The following is a 23,642-nucleotide window of genomic DNA, read 5'->3' on the forward strand; positions in this document are numbered from 1 at the left end:
ACGAAACTTGCAGACGCAGTCGTTCAACAACTACCCCTAAAAGGTGTTCAGGTAGCAGCGTACCTGGACGACTGGCTGGTGTGGGCAGCATCCAGGACGGCTTGTCTGCAAGCATCCAAGAAAGTGACCCAGTTCCTGGAACATCTGGGATTCAAGATGAACTTCAAGAAGTCTCGACGCTCTCCAGCTCAGGAGTTTCAATGGCTGGGAATCCATTGGAACTTGAAGTCACACCTCTCCATTCCACCAAAGAAGAGGAGAGAGATTGCGAGGTCTGTCAAGAGACTACTGAAATCCAACAGGATCTCAAGACGCCAACAGGAAAGAGTACTGGGCTCTCTCCAGTTCGCAGCAGTAACAGACCCAGTGCTAAGAGCACAGCTGAAAGATGCGTCAGGAGTCTGGAGAAGATACGCATCAAATGCTCGAAGAGATCTAAAAAGACCGATACCGACCTTACTACGATCACTTCTCAAGCCATGGTCGAATGCCAAGAACTTAAAGAGGACTGTACCCTTGCAACCACCTCCACCATCGGCGACCATCCACACGGATGCCTCGACGGAAGGATGGGGAGGTCACTCCCATCAAAGCAAAGTCCAAGGGATGTGGTCTTCTCTGTTCAAGACCTTTCACATCAATATTTTGGAGGCCATGGCAGTCCTTTTGACGTGGAAAAAACTCTCCCCTCACTGATCAGCCCACACCAGTCTGATCTTGGACAGCGAAGTGATAATGCGATGTCTGAACCGACAAGGCTCGAGATTGCCCCATATCAACCATGTGATATTAGCCATATTTCGTCTAGCGGAAAAGAAGAGATGGCACTCATCAGCAGTTCACCTTCAAGGGTTCTGCAATGTGACAGCGGACACTCTATCCAGGCTCAAGCCGATAGAGTCAGAATGGTCCCTAGACGCAGACTCATTCTCCTTCATCTTGCAACAAGTCCCGGAACTGCAGATTGACCTCTTTGCGACAAGCGACAAGAAGAAACTACCTCGATATGTGGCCCCATACGAGGACCCTCTAGCGGAGGCGACGGACGCCATGTCCCTTGATTGGAACAAATGGACACAGATTTACCTGTTCCCTCCGACCAATCTCCTGCTGAAGGTCCTCAACAGTCTGAGATCCTTCCGAGGAACGGCAGCTCTAGTGGCTCCCAAGTGGCCCAAGAGCAACTGGTTCCCTCTGATAATGGAACTGAAGCTGAGGCTGGTCCCTCTACCGAACCCAGCACTATCTCAACAGGTTCAGAAGTCGACTGTCTTCGCTTCATCACGGAGAACCCAAAACCTTCATCTCATGATTTTCTCGCCTTAGCGGTGAAGAAAAGATTTGGGATCTCGAAAGGCAGTATAAACTTCTTAGAAGAATAATAGTCCAAGTCACCTAGGCGACAATATGAATCATCTTGGAAAAAGTGGGTTGCTTTCGTTAAAGCAAAAGGACCGAAAGAAATCTCAATAGACTTTTGTCTGTCCTTCTTTATCCACCTTTATGAACAAGGTCTGGCAGCCAACACGATAACTACATGTAAGTCTGCCCTGACTAGACCTCTTCTATACGCCTTCCAAGTGGACCTATCGAACGAAATCTTTAACAAAATCCCGAAGGCATGTGCTAGACTTAGGCCTGTAGCTCCTCCGAAGCCCATTTCATGGTCCTTGGACAAGGTCCGACATTATGCTTCAACCGTGAACAATGAAGATTGTTCTCTTAAGGATCTAACCCAAAAAGTTATTTTCCTGTTCGCTATAGCCTCAGGGGCTAGAGTTAGTGAAATAGTGGCCCTATCCAGACACCATATTCAGTTCACAGAAGCGGGAGAACTGAATCTCTTTCCTGATCCAACCTTTCTCGCCAAAAACGAGCTACCCACAAAGAGATGGGGTCCCTGGAGAATCTGCCCACTGAAGGAAGATGTCTCTCTGTGTTCAGTAGAATGTCTAAAGGTCTATCTTCGAAGAACTTCAGACTCCAGGGGAGGACAGCTCTTTAAAGGAGAAAATTCAGGATCAAACTTATCCCTAAAACAACTGAGGGCGAAGCTCACCTACTTCATTCGCAGAGCAGATCCTGACAGTACACCCGCAGGTCATGATCCAAGGAAAGTTGCTTCATCACTGAACTTTTTTCAGTATATGGACTTTGAGCGTCTTCACTCATATACTGGAAGGAAGTTATCCAGAGTGTTCTACAAACATTATGCGAAGCAAGTGCAAGAACTGAAGCATTATGTGGTGGCAGCAGGTAGTGTATTAAAACCTGTCGTCTAGTACTGCGATGAACAGTGAATTGATTGAGACTTTCAATTAGGGTGAAAAGGTGTTGACACCTTCCAGTGCAATACTTTTAAGTGGGTGTCACGATGGTGACACTAAAGACTGTTCAAAATCTCAGGTGTAGAATTATACAGATAACACTTGTGCCGTGTGTACTTGTAAAGTGTCGACAATATATAACATTTACAGAAAATTATATGGGAAAATTTTATCAAATTTTCAAATTTCATAGTGGCACTAATCATTTCTTCCCTTTCAGGTAGAAAACTTTTCTGTTTAAAGTTGTATGTATAATTCCCTTAATACATGTTACACTTGTTATCCTATTTTTATTCATTTATCGTAAATAAATGTCTATTAAAGTGTAATTGCGTCTTATTTCGCCCCACAATTAGCACAATAAAAAATAGCCAGAGTTCTCTTACTTATTTACCTAAGTAAACCTCATATTATTGTATGCTTACAAACTATGGATATAGTTGATACTTATTGTTCCGACAACATATACAAACCATGAGACTGTTGTATATCTAGTTGATACTTGTGTTTGTTCCTATAATATATGCAAACCTTGAGACCCCTTTTTTACTGTCTAGTATGACTCTTCTCTGCAGGGGGCAGGAAGCCCTAACATTGTACTGTACATGATTAGTGGTAATGACGTATAACGGTAAAGTCATGTGTCTCAATGGTTCGGATGACCATAGAAAAAAATCATCCCAAGGTTAAGGCACCTATGAAAATCCACAGATATAGTACTTTCTAGTAATTCTCTGGTAAACTTCCATCAGGACATGGCTTGAGCCCCAAAAAAGGATTTTGAAGCGAAGCGAAAAATCTATTTTTGGGTGAGATGGCCATGTTGTCCTGATGGACCCGCCCTCCTTTTCCATAGAAAAGGCTTAGGCAAGATCCCTCCCGAAACTACTACAGTGTATCTGTAGCACTATGCTCAATACTACAAGGAATGAGCGCCATCTTGGAGACTCGTAATAGTACGGGAGGAAGGGTAACCTTGATAACGGCTCCCCTTCTGTTATTTGCCACTCTTCCCCTTCGAAACAAAAACGCTATTCGGGGTGAAGATTGCTATGTGTCGTATCAAGACATACGTCCCTTGATATTATGCGATATCCTTAAGAGAGATTTTAAGGATATTCGCACCAGGAGTTAGAATTCTGGAGACCTAAAGGTCAATTCTCTGGGAATATTACTGTAGTCAAATATCCCTTAGAAAGCTACCAATAGAACCTTCCATCAGGACGACATGGCCATCTCACCCAAAAATAGATTTTTCGCTTCGCTTCAAAATCCGTTTTAGTTAGTAGTACGACGTTCCCGGTATTTTGCTATAAAGAATTCTACCTATTTAGGCAAATTATACTAGTGAAGATAAGATTCACACATGTAATATTTCTTCTTATGATAAGTTTCGTTCGTATACAATAGGGCCTCGGTGGTACAAGCGTAGCCGACAGCCCGACTCAATTAGGATAGCCTAACGCGTTTTAGTATACTTTGGTAACGTTATCCCCGTTTAACCTCTCGTATCGTTATATTAATTCAATCGGAGATATAATTATCTCCTAGAATTACTATCATAATTCGATACTCTTCTCTTTTAGAGAAATGAGGATAAACCCTTCCTTCCACCTGAGTGCCGCCAGCCCAGGCGACAACCCTATCTTTCGTCTTGCCATAGAGTAGTGTACTCCGGCTTGACTGAGATAGTGTTTTCTGTCTATCCTCTTTGCCGGTGAGTATCCCGGCTTTGAAATACGACAGTAACTCAGGGTTTTAAATCTTGTTGCCGGCAACGCTACCGATGGGGGATTAGTCATTCCCCTGCCGGCTACACTGTTGCCGGCATAGGAAGCTCAGCTTCCCTAGTCCACAAACGAAAGCGGGCAGTACAATTGCTGCCATCCTTTTTCCCTTGCGGACTAGAAGACATGTCTTATATCCGGCAATGTCTCAGGCTAGGGAATCGTTATTCCTCTGCTGCCCAAGATGTCGCAGGCATAGGAAACTATGTTTCCTTGATTTGCAGCCAAAAGTAGGAGGTATGCCTGCCGCCTTCTTTCTAAGAAAAATATAAGACCCTTTCCCTTCCCCTTCTGTCCTTTGGTACAATCCCTGTGGCCGGTATTCCACAATCACCCCGCTTGCCGGGCTGACTACGATACCGGCTGGGCTCCTACAAAGGCGGTCAGGTTGCCGCTTCGACCTTCTCCTTAACAGAAGCAATGCTCCGGGAAAGATTGAGCCGGTCCTGACGGCTGCCGGTGGGAAACCCATTACAACTTTGAGTGTTCTTCAGTTCTCCCTTGAACTGTCATCCACAAACCCTCTAACCGGCAGTGCAGCCGGCAACAGATATTGTGGCTGGATGGAAGCTAGAATCAATACATTCTCTCCCCTTGCATTTGAATCCTCATTCTGGAAAGAAGGCAGTAGAGACAGTAGTCCCTACAACCCGAATTATTGTACTAAACTATGATAATACGGTAGTCCTTCTCTCCATTTTTTCTCTCTCTCTGTCGGCTAGTGCCGCTAGGTACTAGCCTAGCCCGGTAGTATACCAGCAGAACTACAGTATAAGACTATACAGTAGCCAGTATTCATGCAGTATAACAATACAGCAGTTAGAAAACTACAGTACATAATAATACAGTAGAATGATTTCCAACATACTCTGTGTATCCTTTCACAGTCTATTGTTGAGACCCCTAAGCAATGTTGAGGTGAAGCCTTCCTTCAACATTCTGATGTATCCTAGATCATTGGAACACCAATTTTTACCCTGCAGTATTACTATTTCACTTGTGGTGGAGTTAGTGTTAGTATACGCTGACTTCAGCTCTAGGTACTAGAGCTATTCCACCCTATATTTCCCTAATAAGGAAATTAAAATATCAATATTGAGGGAGGTCACAGCAATTGCCTGGAAAGGAAACACAGATATGTCTTTCCTATTTCCTTTCTAGCTTACTAACCTAAGCTATAATTATAATAGCAATGATTACTATTTAATGCAGGTGAATATATTCATCAGTGTGATAAATTACCCCATACTCATTTCACTCTTACAGGAGAAGGCTAAGGTGAAGTGTGCAGTCATGTACTGCAATCACAAAAGCAGGGACTTTTGTGGCCACAAGATGTGCAGGTCTCATGCCCCCTGCTCCATCGCAACTGAAACCCTGAGGTATTGGGATGGGAAGAGTTGCACCATCTGCTCGGCCTTGATGTCCGAGGGTTTCGGTGATCCCAAGATGACGGAGTCGAGGGATACTGCGAGGGAAACGCTTGAAAGGTGGGTAAGAGGGTTCCAGAAGAACTCTCCGGGACTTTACCTGCCAAACGAAGCGATGAGAAGCCTTCTGTTCCCTAAGGCCACATCCGACACAGTTGTGCCTCAGGCACAGGTCAAGCCTACCTTCATGCAACTGACGATAGAGGCTGACATCAACAAGGCTCTAGAAGGCATGGACATCCATCAGGAACGGATGTCAGAAGTGTCCCCAGACACCGAAAAGGATCTTCTTCAAGAGGATCCTGAAGAAGAGGTGGCCCAGCCACCCGAGGAGGAAGAAGGATCCGTATCGACAGTGACGGAAGACCCTCTACTGTTTGTGAAGGCATATCAACCTGTGCTGTCAACCTCTTCAGCCCCAACCCCTCGACCGGACCAGCTGTTATCCAAGGGTGAAGCGCTCATGGCGCAGATCCAATTGATGATGGAAACAATGTGCAAGGAACAACAAGAGATGAGGAGGGAAGTCAGGGAAGCACACCGCTCGGCCGCTTTCAGCGGCTCCCACAAGCGTGTCAAGGTCTCTGACTTACCACAATGCTCCGAAACCAATGGAGGTATGCGGAGTTCATGCCCATGATGAATGGGAAACTCTACATCTCTGAAAAGATGGGGGCCATACCCCTCAACGATCTCCAATTCTGGCCGAACATTTCGGCTTACCCAGAATGCTTCGTGAGATTGAAGAAAGAACCAGCATCTAAAGAAGAGACAGAACCTAAGGAGGTCATGGTCTTTGATCATGACAAGGTGCAGGCTCTCTTGACGAGTAACCTGAAGAAAGCCGGCTATACAAATTCGAAGGCTTCTGCTTTGAGCAAGAGGCACCCTACCTTCCTTGCTCCTTCCTCCAGAGCTTTTCCCTTTTCGGTTAAAGCTCTCCACTGCCTGCTAAAAGCAGTTGATGCGGACAAACCATGCCCTACGCTAGAGGAATGTAAACCATTATCCCTAACACTGCCTACCTGCGAGAAGGATTGGAACGAGGTCCATCTAACCTTCTCAATCTCAAAACTGGATCCAGAGATAGCAGGACAATGGTTCAACGAGAACCTTCCGAAGTTGTCGGATCATCTTCTGCGAAGGGAACAGGAGACAAAAGAGAGACTAGCCCCCTCTTTGTCTCTCCAGAACTGTATGGAGATGTGTGCAGGAATCTTGAATACCCCAGATATGTACACGGCCCTAGCCAAGATGCACATGGCTACCCTTGTAAAGGACATGTACGCTTTCGTGAAGGCCAGGAGGGCCTGTAGAGAGCACGTGTTTGCCAATACAACAGTCAAACCCGAACCCAGGAAGTTGATTACTTCATGTATCTGGGGCAAGGACCTCTTCCCAAAAGAAGCAGTCCAACAGGTAGTTGCTAAAGCCGCCACGGAGAAGAGGAACCTTCTCCAAAAGTGAGGCATGTCTTCCAAGAGGAAATCATCCTCTGATGCTGGTCCCCAACCCAAGAACAGGAAGACGAAGAAGCTACAAGTGCATCATAGACCTGCACAGCATTCCACGGTTACCATGACCACAGTGCCCCAAATGGTTGCCCAGCTGCAGACCACAGTGCCCCAAATGGTTGCCCAGCTGCAAACCACATTCCAAATGGTGCCCCAGCAGTTAGTAGCTCAGTCACCAGCTTTTAACCCAGGCTTTGAGAGGCACACCACTACCTTTCGCCCTAAAGGTAGAGGATCTAGAAGAGGCTCCTCAAGAAACCCCTCAAGGGGTAGAGGAGGAAGTGGTCAGCGTAACAAACCCTCCAGATCATCTCAACAATGAGATGCTCCAGGTAGGAGGAAGACTCTTCCACTTTCGGGATCGTTGCATCTTCGATCCTTGGGCCCACAGCCTAATCAAGAATGGACTAGGGTAGAAATGGAACAAAACTCCACCTTCCTTTCCTCAATTCTTCCAACACTCCACTCCCTTATTGGAAGAATATACCTTAGAACTCTTGAACAAAAAGGTCATAAGGAAAACAAAGTCCATCAAATTCCAGGGAAGGCTGTTTTGTGTTCTCAAGAAAGACTCGGACAAACTCAGAGTCATTCTAGATTTGTCTCCACTTAACAAGTTCATCGAGAACAAGTTCCGGATGTTAACCTTACAACACATAAGGACCCAGTTATCGAAAGGGGCGTACACAGTCTCAATAGACCTGGCAGATGCTTACTGGCACCTACCAGTCAGCTGCCCCCTCTCCTCCTACCTAGGATTCAGGCTACAGAAGACAAAGTATGTCTTCACAGCCATGCCCTTTGGACTAAACATAGCCCAAAGGATATTCACAAAACTTGTGGACAGTCGTACAACAGCTACGCTTAGAAGGCATTCAGGTAGCAGCATACCTGGACGACTGGCTGGTGTGGGCAGCATCCAAGACTGGTTGTCTGCAGGCAGCCACGAAGGTGATCCAGTTCCTGGACCATCTGGGCTTCAAGATCAACTACAAGAAGTCTCGCCTCTCACCAGCTCAAGAGTTTTAATGGTTAGGAATCCATTGGAACTTGCAGTCACACCTCCTCTCCATTCCACCGAAGAAAAGGAGAGAGATTGCGAGTTCTGTCAAGAGACAACTGAAATCCAACAAGATTTCAAGACGCCAACAGGAAAGAGTACTGGGCTCTCTCCAGTTCGCAGCAGTAATAGACCCAGTGCTGAAAGCACAACTGAAGGATGCGTCAGGAGTCTGGAGTAGATACGCATCAAACGCTCGAAGAGATCAACAGAGATTGACACCGACCTTACTGCGATCGCTTCTGAGGCTGTGGTCAAAGGTCAAGAGCCTAGCAAGGACAATTCCCTTACAACCACCTCAAGCGTCAGTAGTCATCCACACAGATGCCTCACCGGAAGGATGGGGAGGCCCTTCTCATCAAAGGAAAGTACAAGGGAACTGGTCACACCAGTTCAAGACCTTTCACATCAACATTCTGGAGGCCATGGCAGTCTTCCTAATGTTGAAGAAACTATCCCCTCACAGATCAGCCCACATCAGGTTGGTCTTGGACAGTGAGGTGATAGTGAAATGTCTGAACCGACAAGGCTCGAGATCGCCCTACATCAATCACATGATGTTGGCCATCTTTCGCTTGGCAAGAAAGAAAAGGTGGCACTTATCAGCAATTCACCTAAAAGGGTTCCGCAATGTGACGGCGGACGCTCTATCCAGGCGAAAACCGATAGAGTCAAAATGGTCCCTAGACGCAGACTCATTCTCCTTCATCTTGGAAAAAGTCCCGGAACTGCAGATCGACCTCTTCGCAACAAGCTACAACAACAAGAAACTACCTCGATATGTGGCCCCATACGAGGACCCTTGGGCAGAAGCGACGGACGCTATGTCCCTCGATTGGAACAGATGGAATCATAACTATCTGTTCCCTCCAACAAATCTCCTGCTGAAGGTCCTAAACAAGCTGAGATCCTGCAAGGGAACAGCAGCAGTAGTGGACCCCAAATGGCCCAGGAGCAATTGGTTCCCTCTAGTGATAGAACTGAAGCTGAGGCTATTTCCTCTACCGAATCCAGTTCTATCCCAACTGGTTCAGAAGTCGACTGTCTATGCTTCATCATTGAGAACCCAAAAACTACATCTCATGATTTTCTCGCCTTAGCAGCCAAGAAAAGGTTCGGGATCTCAAAAGACAACATTGCCTTTATAGAAGAATACAAGTCAAAGTCAACCAGAAGACAATATGAATCGTCTTGGAAGAAGTGGGTCTCCTTTGTCAAAGCAAACAGACCGGCAGAAATCTTGATAGACTTCTGCCTTTCCTTCTTCATCCACCTTCATGAGCAAGGCCTGGCTTCCACCACGATAACTACGCGTAAGTCATCTTTGACTAGACCTCTTCTTTACGCCTTCTAGGTGGACCTGTCGAATGAAATCTTCAATAAGATTCCGAAAGCATGCGCTAGACTCAAACCAGCAACCCCTCCAAAACCCATATCATGGTCCTTGGACAAAGTCTTGCACTACGCTTCGAACTTGAACAACGAAGATTGTACCCTAAAGGATCTAACACAAAGTGATATTCTTATTTGCTATAGCCTCAGCGGCTAGAGTTAGTGCAATAGTGGCCCTATCTAGAAATGAGGGCCATATTCAGTTCACAGAAGAGGGAGAACTGAATCTCTTTCCCGATCCTACCTTTCTCCCCAAAAACGAGCTGCCCACCAAAAGGTGGGGTCCTTGGAGAATCTGCCCTCTGAAGGAAGATGTCTCTCTATGTCCAGTAGAATGTCTTAAGGTCTATCTTCGAAGCACTTCAGACTTCAAGGAAGGACAGCTCTTCCTAGGCGAAACCTCAGGATCAAACTTATCCGTAAAACAACTGAGGGCGAAACTCACCTACTTTATTCACAGAGCGGATCCTGACAGTAAACCCGCAGGTCACGATCCTAGAAAAGTTGCTTCCTCGCTGAACTTCTTTCAGCATATGGACTTTGATAGACTTCTAGAATCTTCTATAAACATTACGCGAAGCAAGTGCATGAAATAAAACACTTTGTGGTGGCGGCAGGTAGTTATAAAACCTGTTGTCTAGTGCTGCGATGAACAGTGAACTGATTGGGACTTAACAGTACACAGGGTGAACAGGTATTAGCATCTTTTAGTGTAATACCCATTAGTGGAGATCACTATAGTGAATCTCGGACTGTTCTATATAGGTGTAGAATCTAACCAATAACACCAGTGCCGTGTGAACATTCGTACACAGTGTTGAAACATATCCAACATCTAAGTGAAATCAATCAAATAATTTCACAATACTGAGTGGCACCTGTGACTAACCCATATATGTATTTCTTCCCTTACAGGTTACAAATATACAGGTATTGCTCGACTTATGACCAAGATAGGGACCGAGAGATGAGTTGTAAGTCGAGTTGGTCTTATGTCGAACTAGAAAAGTGAAGTTTCCGTAGATTTATTTTGATACGTTATGATTCGGCAATCATCTGGATCATATTTTGTCAATATTTTCTTACTGTCTATCATTATTCCACTTTCTTGTTTCATAGGATATCATATGCTCTATAAATGCATTATTGTATTCTATTCATCAATTTTGGAAGCATTTTACAATCGAGTACTGAAAATTTTGTTTACCTTGGGTTATGATCAGCTGATCTGAAAGTGCCGCTACCTACCGAATCAAAATATGGCGTACCTAAGTATGGCAGATTTTTTTATCATTTCTTAACTTATTAGAAATATCTTCATGATGAATATTACATCAACGCCAATATGATACAGGAAATCAGTTTCCATACAGTTCGTCTAATCATTAGGTATAATGCGAAATCGTTGTAGCTCTTTCTGTGTGTGTGTGTGCTCGCTCTCGCAATTGCATACGGGTAGTTCATTTTTAAAGCTTCATACAGTATTGTAGTACAATATTAAGCCTTTATATTTCATTAGACATTACTGTGTTTAATTGTGGTTTATTAAAGAACGTTTATATTTTATTTTTTAATTTCTTGAGCATATCAATAATCAACAAATACTTTTAATTTACTTTCGGTTGGCATCAGCTGATCTCAAGGTCCCGCTGCCGTATTACTATTATGAGCACATATATATAGTGCGAATAACACTGATTTATATAATTTTCTTGACATTCGAAATTTCTTCATAATGCATATTACATCAGTGCCAATATGTTATAGGGTATCACATTTTCCATACAGTTCGTTTATAGACCTTACTATTAGTTATAAAAGGAATACGCTCTCTCTCTCTCTCTCTCTCTCTCTGTATTTTGTTTTTAATTCAGTTGTATCTTCATATTTTTTTTTGAAAATTATTAAAAAATTCTATATATCATTATTCGATGTTTCGATTATGGGAATAGTAACGCATCGGAAGGAAATCACTTGATTTGCCTCTCGCCTTCCGCCAGAAATATGACGTCATCAGACTTTTTTCTTAAATTTACGGTAAGTTGTACTAATCTTATAACTAATGATACAGACCACTAAAACACTTGATATCGTTACTGGGTGTTTCGATGATGGGAATGCTGTAATAAGATTACTCGATAACAATGAAAGGAAATCATTCGGTTTGTCAGCGCGCTTCCGCCAGATACATGACGTCACAAGTCACGTGACGTACAGTAATCTCTACGAAGAATGACTTGCAAAATATGTAAATTAATTTTCTTTGTTTCTCGCAAGAAATGAAAAGAAAATACTAACTTGACAAACAAAAGTATTTTATTTTTATCATGTAAAAGGAAATATATTATTTTCAAGAAAATATTTGCCCTAAAAGTATATTTTCTTTAGATAAACATCGATCCATTATCAGAGATTAAAAAAGTAGCGTACAGTCAAATTTATGCTAAGTAGTACTCATGACGACCGATACAGACCCTCAAAATACTTTGTATCGTTATTTAATATTTCGATAATGGAAATACTAATATTAATCGTTAGCCTATTGGAAGGAAATCACTGTATTGCCGAGATGCTTTCCACCGGTGATGTGACGTCACCAGACATATAATATGAACTCGACAGATATTAAAACTTTTCTTAATGTATTTTTAACTGAAAATAAATACTGAATATTAACAATAAAAGAAAATAATAATTTACCAAGATAAATCAGTTTATATGTATACAAGAAAATAGATTATTTTCAAGGAAATATTCGTCCTATTTCCGATAAACTTGTGATGTCATCATCTTGAAAAAATGGTCGTTAAGTCGAATAGTCGTATGTCGCATAGGTCGTAAGTCGAGCAATACCTGTATATACCTTGAAGATGTTGAATTATTAAAGTATTCTATTTATGATACATTCATTGTTGTATTTACATTTGTCTATACAAATACATAAAATGTATCTGCGTCTTATTCGCCCTGCATGAAATCGAATAAATGTTCACAGCCTTTTATTTTTCCTAAAAATAAATATACTTGTCAGTATACCTCTGCAAGAACAACCTGGTAATCGCTAAAAAGTTCCACCTTGTTCCTATGAAATACAACTTTGACGCCTTATAGTCGGTATCGACAATTTCCCTGCAGGGGGCAGGAAGCCCTAAGTTAGTTCCAAACTTAGTAGATATGACAAATAACGGTAATGTCATATATATTAGGTCTGGAAGACCATATAAGGAACTTAGTTAAAGTAAAGGCACTTATACAAACCCACAGATACAGTGGTACCTCTACATACGAATTTAATTCGTTCCACAACCAACTTCGGATGTAGAAAATGTTCGGATGTAGAAACGAATTTTCCCATAAGAATACATGGTAATTGATTTAATTAGTTCCTCAGCCTAAAAACCCATAATAAATCCTTAATAAATGGCTACACATAATTACACATAACAATAACATAACTGCATAATATGAAAGAAGCATGTAAAAAAGATAATTATAACAAAATAATAAATAAAAAATGTGTTTTATTGCCACTTTACCTTAGAGACAGGCCAACGCAGGTGTAGGATTTGCTACGCCAGGAGGAGACAGACGATCGGCGAGAAGGTAGACATGATGTTAACATGTTCTTTAAATAAATACTCTCTCTCTCTCTCTCTCTCTCTCTCTCTCTCTCTCTCTCTCTCTCTCTCTCTCTTGTTCTTCTTCATTGTTAGTGTTAGAGACGTCTATTATTTTTTTCTGAGAGAGAGAGAGAGAGAGAGAGAGAGAGAGAGAGAGAGAGAGAGAGAGAGAGAGAGAGAGAGAGATTAAACAAAAATGTGTTGTGTACATATGATTTTTAACAGCGTTAACGAGTTGAAAGACAGTTAAATGTAACTAAAAAAACAATATCAGCGAATCTGAATTCCTTTATTAACTAAAACAAATATTGATACAAACACACTCGTGTGCGTATGCGCAAACACACACACACACATGAGGAGACACGATCGGCGAGGAGGTAGAGATGGTGACTGCAATAACATACCGTAACTTAGACTACGCAAATTTTAATCTAACTTAGCTTATTTATTTTTTTTCTATTTTTATAATTCATACTTTTTACATTTTTTTTCTTTTGATTTTTTATTTTCATCACTTTCAGTGACGAGTTACAGTATGTTATCGCAGTCACCATCTCTACCTCCTCCCCGACCGTCTGTCTCTCTTACTGCGTAGCAATTTTTGCACCTGTGTGTGTGTTTGTATCAATATTTGTTTTAGTTAATAAAGGAATTCAGATTAGCTGTTATTACTTTCTTAGTTACATTTAATTGTTTTTCAACTCGTTGACGCTGTTAAAAATCATATGTACTCTAAACACATTTTTGTTTAATCTCTCTCTCTCTCTCTCTCTCTCTCTCTCTCTCTCTCTCTCTCTCTCTCTCTCTCTCTCTCTCTCTCTCTCGCGGAAAAAAAAAATAATAGACGTATCTAACGCTATAACAGCGAAGAAGAAAGAGAGAGAGAGAGAGAGAGAGAGAGAGAGAGAGAGAGAGAGAGAGAGAGAGAGAGAGAGAGAGAGATTTTATTTAAAGAACATGTTAAGAGAGAGAGATTTTATTTAAAGAACATGTTAATACTATGTTTAGAGAGAAACAGAAAAAGAGAGAAGTCTTATTTAAAAGAGCTTGTTAATGCTATCATGGTTTTCTTTGCTTAACTTTTTTCTTTCTTTCTGTTCATCACGCTGGCCCTTCTCACAAATGATCGTTGCCAACAATCTCTTTGTCCTTTATCCCTATCAACAAAAGGCGTTCTATCTCTTCCAGGGTATTGCTAAGATGTCTTGTAATAATGGTAATCCCCTTCGATGGTTATTTGCTTTAATGGCTGCCTTCAGCTTGATGATCCTCGAGATCATAGGCCTATTCCGGCCATATTGTTTAGCCATACATTATCACTCACATGCACACTGCTCTCATGTTTTTCTATAATTTCTTGCTTCAATTCTAATGAAAGAATTGCCTTCTTCCTGTACTGAAACTTAGCTTCTTAGGCACCATGATTATAGGTAAACTCAAAAAGGAAATGTGAGAAAAGGAAGAAAAGTAATGTTTACTTCGTGTGTCAAAATAAAATTTGGGTGTAGAGTAAAAAATTTGCTCAAATTTTACTTCAGATGTTGGAAAATATGATATTTTGATTATAAAATAAATTTTTGAATATACTTACCCGGTGAATATATAATAGCCGACGTCCCCGACGGCTCGACAGATTCCAAAAACTCGCGAGCGATCGCCGTGAAGGTTGCGGGTGTGACCACCAGCGCCGACTATCGGCCAGATACCCCATATACTTGTCAATTTCTCCAGTTCTTCTCAGTCCGCTGGGTCTCTATCGGGGAGGAAGGGAGGGCCTTTAATTTATATATTCACTGGGTAAGTATATTCAAAAATTTATTTTATAATCAAAATATCATTTTTAAATATTAAACTTAGCCGGTGAATATATAATAGCTGATTCACACCCATGGTGGTGGGTAGAGACCAGTATTAATACAATAAAGGCGTATATGCTCAAGAGTTTTTTGACAATTATTTCATAAAAAACCAACTTAAGTATAGGTACCTGGTAAGGAAGCTGACTCTGATGATTACTTTGCCTCATTAGTCTGCTTTCCTCACGAAGCCCAGCCATCCTCTCAGGATGCTGAAAAACTCCCAGGAGCTGTTATATCCAGGGCGAACACCCCTATAACAGGACCTCATCAATACCCTTAATCTGGGCGCTCTCAAGAAACAACATTTTGACCACCCGCCAAATCAAAAAGATTGCGAAAGACTTCTTAGTCTCCCGTACAACCCAAAATAAGATTAAAAGTTTCAAGAGTAGATTAAAAGGATATTGGGATTAAGGGAATGTAGTGGTAAAGCCTTCACCCACTACTGCACTCGCTGCTACGAATGGTCCCAGTGTGTAGCAGTCCTCATAAAGAGTCTGGACATCTTTCAAGTAATATGAAGCGAATACCGACTTGCCTCTCCAAAAGGTCGCGTCCATAATACTTTTAATGGATCTATTTTGCTTAAACGCTACTGAAGTTGCTATCGCTCTGACTTCATGAGCCTTGACTTTAAGTAAATTACGATCCTTCTCACTTAAATGAGAGTGTGCCTCCCGAATCAAAAGTCTAATAAAATAAGACCACGCATTCTTAGACATGGGCAAAGAGGGCTTTTTAACGGAGCACCATAAAGCCTCTGAACAACCTCGTAGCGGTTTAGCTCTGGATAAATAAAATTTAAGAGCTCTAACGGGGCACAGCACTCTTTCAACTTCATTCCCCACAATCTCAGAAAGACTGGGGATATCAAATGATTTAGGCCAAGGACGAGACGGAAGTCCATTCTTGGCCAAAAAACCAAGTTGAAGAGCGCATACTGCTTTATTAGTGGAGAAGCCGATGTTCTTGCTAAAAGCATGTATCTCACTAACCCTTTTAGCCGAAGCCAAGCACACCAAAAAAAAAGTGTCTTGAGGGTAAGATCCTTCAGGGAGGCTGAATTTAATGGTTCAAACCTGTATGACATAAGGAACCGTAGGACCACGTCCAAGTTCCAAGCAGGAGTCGAAATATGACGCTCCTTGGAAGTCTCGAAAGACTTAAGCAGGTCTTGGAGATCTTTGTTATTAGAAAGATCCAAACCCCTATGCCTGAAAACAGAAGCTAACATGCTTCTGTAGCCTTTAATGGTGGATGCAGAGAGGGAGCGACCGTTTCTCAGATAAAGCAGAAAATCCGCAATCTGCGCTACAGAGGTACTTGGAAGAGGAAATAGAGGAGGACTTGCACCAGTCTCTAAATACCTCCCATTTCGACTGATAGATCCTGATGGTAGAGGATCTTCTAGCCCTCGCGATCGCTCTAGCTGCCTCCTTCGAAAACCCTCGAGCTCAAGAGAGTCTTTCGATAGTCTGAAGGCAGTTAGACGAAGCGTGGGGAGGCTTTGATGAAATTTCTTTACGTGAGGCTGTCGCAAGAGATCCATCCGCAACGGCAGACTTCTTGGAACGTCTACCAGCCATAGAAGTACCTCTGTGAACCACTCTCTCGCGGGCCAGCGTGGAGCAACCAACATCAACCTGGTCCCTTCGTGAGAGGTGAACTTCTGCAGCACCTTGTTTAGGATCTTGAAAGGTGGAAAGGCATAAACGTCCAGGTGAGACCAGTCCAGCAGGAAAGCGTCTATGTGGGCTGCCTCTGGATCCGGAACTGGAAAGCAGTAAGTCGAGAGCCTCTTTGTCAGTGAAGTCGCAAAAAGATCTATGGTGGGTTGACCCCATGTCATCCATAGCTTCTCGCACACAGTCTTGTGCAACGTCCACTCCATGGAGATGACTTGTCCTCTTCTGCTGAGGTAGTCCGCCAAGACATTCATTTTTCCTTGCACAAATCTCGCCAAAGGAGGGATGTTACTTGCCTTAAATGGAGTTCCTTCTGATCCGTGGACCAAAGACCCGAGCATTCCAGACTGTCCAGTGGAGCTCCCTAACCCAAATCCGATGCAACTGAATACAACACATGGTTTGGGTTCTTGATTGCAAGAGAAAGACCTTCTCGAAGTCTGATGTTGCTGTCCCACCAAGTCAGACATGTCTAGACTGAGTTGGAGACTGGGAAAGAGATACTCTCTAAGCCCTTCTCCTTGTTCCAATGGTTTAGGTGAAATTGGAGAGGGCAAAGGTTGAGTCTCCCCAGAGAGATAAACTACTCCAGCGATGAAAGAGTTCCTACGAGGCTAGTTCAAACTCTTACAGAGCAACTGTTTTTCTCTTGCAAGTGAAGGACTTTTAACAGAGCTTGTTCCATTCTTGTGGGAGACGAAAAGTCCCGAAAAATCCGACACTGTATCTCCATTCCCAAATAAAGAATAGTCTGGGATGGGGTACTGTAAGTTACGACTTCTCTATGGTCACTATGAGACCTAGCTCCTTGGTTAGGTCTAATGTCCATTAGAGGCTCTCCAGACAGCGATTTAATGACGACGCCCTGATTAGCCAGTCGTCAAAATAAAGGGAGGCTCTGAATCCTCAAAAAATGTAGAAAGCTTGCTACATTTTGCAAGGGCCTTGTAAAAACAAGAGGAGCAGGAATGAGGCCGAAGTACAGTGCTCGAAATTGGTACATTACTTTCCCGTCCACAAACCTCAGATGTTGTTGAAAGTTTGGATGAATCGGGATGTGGAAGTATGCATCCTGAAGGTCGAGAGAGACCATCCAGTCGCCTTCCCTTACTGCTGCCAAGACAGATTTGGTAGTCTTCATCGTGAAGTTTGTCTTGACAATGAACACATTGAGCGCACTTACATCTCAAGTACTCCTGCAGTGAACGTGGCTGCCAGATCATTGGAGCCATCCCTGATAGCCTTGTTCCTGCAGTGAACGTGGCTGCCAGATCATTGGAGCCATCCCTGATAGCCTTGTTCATGCATGACATAATTGTACAGCAATACATTGACAGCTGGAGAGACCTTCTTACTTAAGGCTCCCAGGGACCAATCCAACAAATAAAAACTTCAAACGCTCGAGAGAAAAAAAAAAAAAAAAAAAAAAAAAAAAAAAAAAAAAAAAAAAAAAAAAAAAAAAAAAAAAAAAAAAAACCTCCTAACAGGAGATGGTCTAGCTCTGAAGCCGACCATAAAATCTTGGAGCGTCTCATGGCTAGACAACGAGGAGAGTCCACAAGGCTTAAGAAGTCTCCCTGGACAGAGGCAGGTACTCCCAAGCCGAGAACTTCTCCTCGAGCTTCTCCTGTGTCACACCAGATGCCCGAGCGAGAAGCTAATTAAGAAGGAGGAAAAGCAAAAGCAGACTTTCCTAAACTTCTCCTGGATTCCAACCAGTCTCCCAGTAAGAGCATGGCCCTCTTGGAAGAACAAGAGAGAACTGACTTCGTAAAAGTAGGCGTCGAAGAAAGTCTAGGACAAAATTTCACTAAAGAAATTCATAATTAAAATACAAGGGATTGTTGGACCACCCTAGGTTACTCCTCTTCTGAATGACTCCCCAAAGGTACATAAGTTGAAAGGGGGTCATCTACTTCTTCAGAAGGCACATCATCTGATAAATCTAAAGTCTTGCGAGAAGGAGATTTATAATCAGAATGACGTGAAGGAAAAGCCTGACAGGCTACATCAACTTGTATATGAACAGAAGTTAAAGTTGGAGGGTCGATGTCACGTTGTGACTGCAGAGAATGTTATTCTACTACACGTCGTGACAGAAGTAACTGACGTTCAAACGTCCCGTAGTAACAGCGGTGACTGCTGTTCGATGCTATATCGTGACTACGATGACTGACCCTCGACGTCACGTCATGTCTACGGTGTCTACCGCTCAACGTCACGTCGTGTCTGCGGTGTCTGCATCTCAACGTCACGCTGTGACTGCGGTGGCTGACGTTCAAAGCGATCAAAGTTACATCGAGATTTATGCTCCGCATCTCGCTTAACAGCAAAGCTGTCACTAGAGATAACGTCAGCGTGGCGTAACAAAGCTCGTCTAGAAGGTTGAAGACCCGAATCACGTATCCCAGAACCGTGACGTACAAAAAGCAAAGGATCCTTTCGCACAGGAACAGGATCGAAAGCTTCTATTGAAGAAGAAAGCTTTAACAGCATATCTAACTTCGGATCAACCTGTGACTGCAGTGGCTGACGTTCAAACGTCACGTAGTAAACAGCAGTGACTGCTGATCGATGCTATATCGAGACTACGGTGACTGACAATCGATGTCACGTTGTGTCTACGGTGTCTACCGCTCAACGTCACGTCGAGTCTGTGGCAGAAACGTCTGTACATGAACGTCATCGCTATGAACGGGACTCTTATTATGACTACAGCTAGGACGTTGAACTTGTTCTGAAGGAACTAATAAAGGTTTCAACCGTCTCGAAACTTTACGCCCAGGCTTTTAAAGAGACAAATCATCGGAAGACGAGGAGAAACTTCGTCTCTCCTGTCTTATGGCAAGGACGTGCTTGCCGAGCAACGTCGGATACCTTTGAGGGAACGTCTGTTCGTTGGTTTACACTCCTCACTCCCTTAGGTCCTACGACATTCCTTCTCCCTGGTGCAGGGGAGCCTGAAAGAGGTCTCGGACTAGGCAAGTGACAAGCACGAACAAACGAACCCTCCGCAACACAGAACATGTTTTTTGCACTTACTTCACTGATATCGTATTTTTCAATAATTTCACATTAAACATGAATAAAACTGATTTCTACCTGAAGCACGCAATTCTCCCTTACATCAAAAGGTTAGAATTGCGAAATGAGTCGTATAATGTAAGCACATTAGTACAAAATGAAACACACATGCAAAAATCAATAAACATACATATATATCGAATAAAACGGAAATATATAAAGTTTAAAAGATCAGTGACTGGGGAGGAGACTAAACACTAGTTCACTAAGGACTACGTTTTCAATCTCTCACCGTACAGTGCCTTGGGACGAGAATAAAAACTAAAACGTTTTATCCTCTCTCCCCGTACAGAGACTTGGGACGAGAGTAAAAAAAAAACTGAATCGAGAACAACGTTACTCGCTCCCAAACTCCTTGTACAGAGACTTGGGACGAGAATAAAGATCGGATCGTTCTCTCTCTCTCTCTCCGTCTCTCTCTTGTCACTCACAAGAGAATGGCCCACTCACCCTTCGTCAATAACAGGTTATTTGACTAAAGGAAAAAACTGAAAGGACTAAGAAATTGAAAATTAACAAGTTCCTTTAAATTAGTATCTAAAACACTTCAGTTTGAAAGAAGAATGAAAAAAACGTCAAAATCGATTTACTCTTTCTGCAAAGTGAAACCGTGATTCTCTCTTTCTCTATCGTAACGATAGAGCGCAAACTGCGTAGCATAAATAACCCAAACGTTAGTTCATCTTTGAAAAAACAGCACGAAGACTATTCAAAGAATATATTCCTTAAAATATTTTCTAAAAAATATTCATTTCATCACTCTTACAGAGCAACTGTTTTAAACTAAAAAAAAATAAAAGTTGAATGGGCTCAACGTTGTTTAACTTCGTTTTCCAAGTTAGGACCGCCTACACAGAATAGGTAAAGGCCGCATATAAACAAAAACATAAAATTTATCTTGATGTTTAGTATAAATGGAAAGCTAATCGAAGAGGCCTAATAAAGGCGGGTGAGATATAAAATATAAAATATATAGAGGTAAATCTATAAATATCAACAATAATTTATAAAGTGATAAAATAAATACTAAAAGCCTTTAACACACTTCCGTACACTGAGGGAAGGGTCGGCCATCTTTTCTCTATGGAAAAACCAGAGATTAAAAAAAAAGCAAGGGCAAAACATTTTTCCTCTCCTTTCAAAAGCATTTCTTTTGAAGATAGTATTGAATAATCCAACACGGCGAAAGCAATAAAACCCAAGTACTTTACCAATTCGGTCGAAAACTCGAGGTCATAAAGCGAGCGGAACCAACTTGTCGACAAGACCGACAGAGAAGAACTGGAGAAATTGACAAGTATATGCGGTATCTGGCCGATAGTCGGCGCTGGTGGTCACACCCGCAACCTTCACGGCGATCGCTCGCGAGTTTTTGGAATCTGTCGAGCCGTCGGAGACGTCAGCTATTATATATTCACCGGCTAAGTTTAATATTTAAAATCGGATGTAGATACGTTCGTGTGTAGAGGTTCCACTGTATACAGTAGTACTTTCAAGTAATTCTCTGGTAAACTTCCATCAGGACATGGCTGAGCCCAAAAAATGGATTTTGAGCAAAGCGAAAAATCTGTTTTTGGGTGATATGGCCATGTCGTCATGATGGACGCTCCCTCCTTTCTAAAAAGGAGTACACAACTATGTAACAAAGTCCCCACCCTAAACTACTCTATCTGTGGCTATCCATGCTTAATTGCAACAAGGAATAGTACGCCGTGGTAGTACTGGGAGGGGATCCACCGGGTAACCTTGATAATGGCTCCCCTTCAATTTTGCCACTCTTCCTCCTCAAAGCGAAAACTCTATTTGGGGTGAAGATTGCTGTGTGTCATATCAAGAAATACATCCTCTGATATTGTGCAATATCCTTAAGAGTTATATCAAGGATACTCACGCCAGGAGTTAGAATTCTGGAGACCTGTGGTCAATTCTCTCGGAGTATCACTGTAGCCAAATATCCCTTAGAAAGCTACCTAAAGAAACTTTCCATCAGGACAACATGGCCATACCATCCAAAAATAGATTTTTTGCTTTGCTCAAAATCCGTTTTGTCCCCCTTTTTTTTTTGCTTCCTCTACTAATGTTTAGTACTTAAATAACCTGAAAATTGCTTAACTCTGAATAATATTAAGAAACTACAGTTCTATCTGGGTCACCTTGCCCCGTACAAAACCAAGGGGTAGTGCCCCGTGCCCAGTTCATCCTTGATTGTTTTCCTTTTACCCAGATTTCTGGGTATTCTACCGTTTCTTTTTGTGTAGTGAAACGTTGAAGTGAGGTCAGCATTCGGACAATAGGCAGTTTGCATGCTATGTCTGGCCACAGTCCGCAAACCACTACAGCATTTGCGGCCTCGTTCGTTCTCTCTAGGATATTTTTCTTCCATGGAGGATTTAGTGCCTTTCCTGTCCTTGGCAGGAAAGGGCTTCTCAGACACCGTGGTCTTCGCTGCTGTCTTGTTCGTCGTGGTCTTGGCTGGACGGGACTGCTGAGGAGCTGGTGGTTTATAGGGCTTGGAAGTCAAAGCCCTATGGAGGAGGGAGTCCTGATGAGACTTCCTTCATCTCTCAGCAACATGTTCCACGTCCTTAGGCTTGAATAGATAGGCTCCCTGTAGAGAACAATATCTGAGCCAAGCGATCTCCGCATTTGGGACTTGTTACTAGGGGAAGCAACACCATCTCTCAAAGACCGGGGTTGGCTCCAATTAAAAGGGTCTTCGCTAATACTTGACGGCTTCTCGGAAGAGATCGAACGAGTAGGAGCTTCGGAGGAAGATCGGGAGATGGAAGAAGAGGCCTTGGGTTTTTCCCCTTTCGATGGAACCTTCGAAAGAGAAATAACCCGATTAGACTTCTTCTGTCGTCGCCCAAAACCTCTCCCACTGGGAGGCAGACCACTCCCGACACTCATATACTAGTTGCTACTATCACACCGTTGACCTCTGCAGGCAGGACAAAGGGTGTGGCAATCGGTCTCCACTGCCGACATATAAGTTCCGCAGGGCTGGCCATCGAGTCCAGGGCAGGTAAGCATGGTCGCACAAGTCAACACACACACACTAACACAGAAAAAGCACAATAGAATTAATGGCAGTCCAAAAATGGCGAAAGATGAGGAACGGCAACGACTGTACACCATCCGAGCCAAAAGCAAAGTGAGCTAAATCACTGATGTGCGGTATGGGTAGTTAACCCTTGCTAAATTTTAATGGCTCGTCATTTCAGCTACGCCGAAAGTAATACCCCCAAATAAATAGCGTAGGTTTGTATTCCAGTAACGGAACAAAAGGAAAATAAGAAAATCTCGGCATAATAAAAAGAAAAGAAAATCTTGGAATCCTTGAAAAAATCTGTTTTGTACCTACATACAAACTATAACTCAGTCTAATCAAAAGAAATAGAACTTACTCTAACTCTATAGTCTAATTTCCAGTCAACATCAATTATGTGAGGGGGATATGTTCCAATGGAGGCTAACTTTGAGCGGATCACAGGACGACACAAATCCAAATTTTCAACAGCTCTTTTAATTCGATCTAAAAAAAACATGGTATTAATTAGTGTACAATACAGTAATAAGAAGATTTAATATTATTTTAATAAATAAACATTACTTCACAAAATACAGGAAATGTAAATCTAATACAGTAATATGACAAATTTAAAAGTAATTTGTATTTCTCCTAATGATATAAACCTTTAGCTATTTATAGGGATTATCTTTCGGCGAAGCTGGAAGACTACCTGTAAAGACTTTTAAGCGAGGTATAACTACCAGCAAGCTAGTTAGCAGGAGTAGCCAGCTAGTTTGTCCATTCACACACCCGTGTATCTGACTAACTTTTGATTGCAGGTAAAACTTTCTAGAGGGACAGGTGATAG

At 42.4% G+C, this 23,642-nt stretch overlaps 1 protein-coding gene across 2 annotated transcripts in view; it reads right to left on the bottom strand.

The window, feature by feature from the left end:
- Window positions 1-23,642, bottom strand: part of LOC137616267 (COMM domain-containing protein 3) — a 173,774-nt gene that overhangs the window by 19,301 nt on the left and 130,831 nt on the right. For both annotated transcript variants that reach the window (XM_068345888.1, XM_068345887.1), the window contains one exon: window positions 23,169-23,296. In XM_068345888.1, the coding sequence (XP_068201989.1) occupies window positions 23,169-23,296 (128 nt within the window). The remainder of the gene's footprint in view (window positions 1-23,168; window positions 23,297-23,642) is intronic.

This window comes from Palaemon carinicauda, chromosome 22 (assembly GCF_036898095.1).
Source record: "Palaemon carinicauda isolate YSFRI2023 chromosome 22, ASM3689809v2, whole genome shotgun sequence".
Classification (NCBI taxonomy): Eukaryota; Metazoa; Arthropoda; class Malacostraca; order Decapoda; family Palaemonidae; genus Palaemon; species Palaemon carinicauda.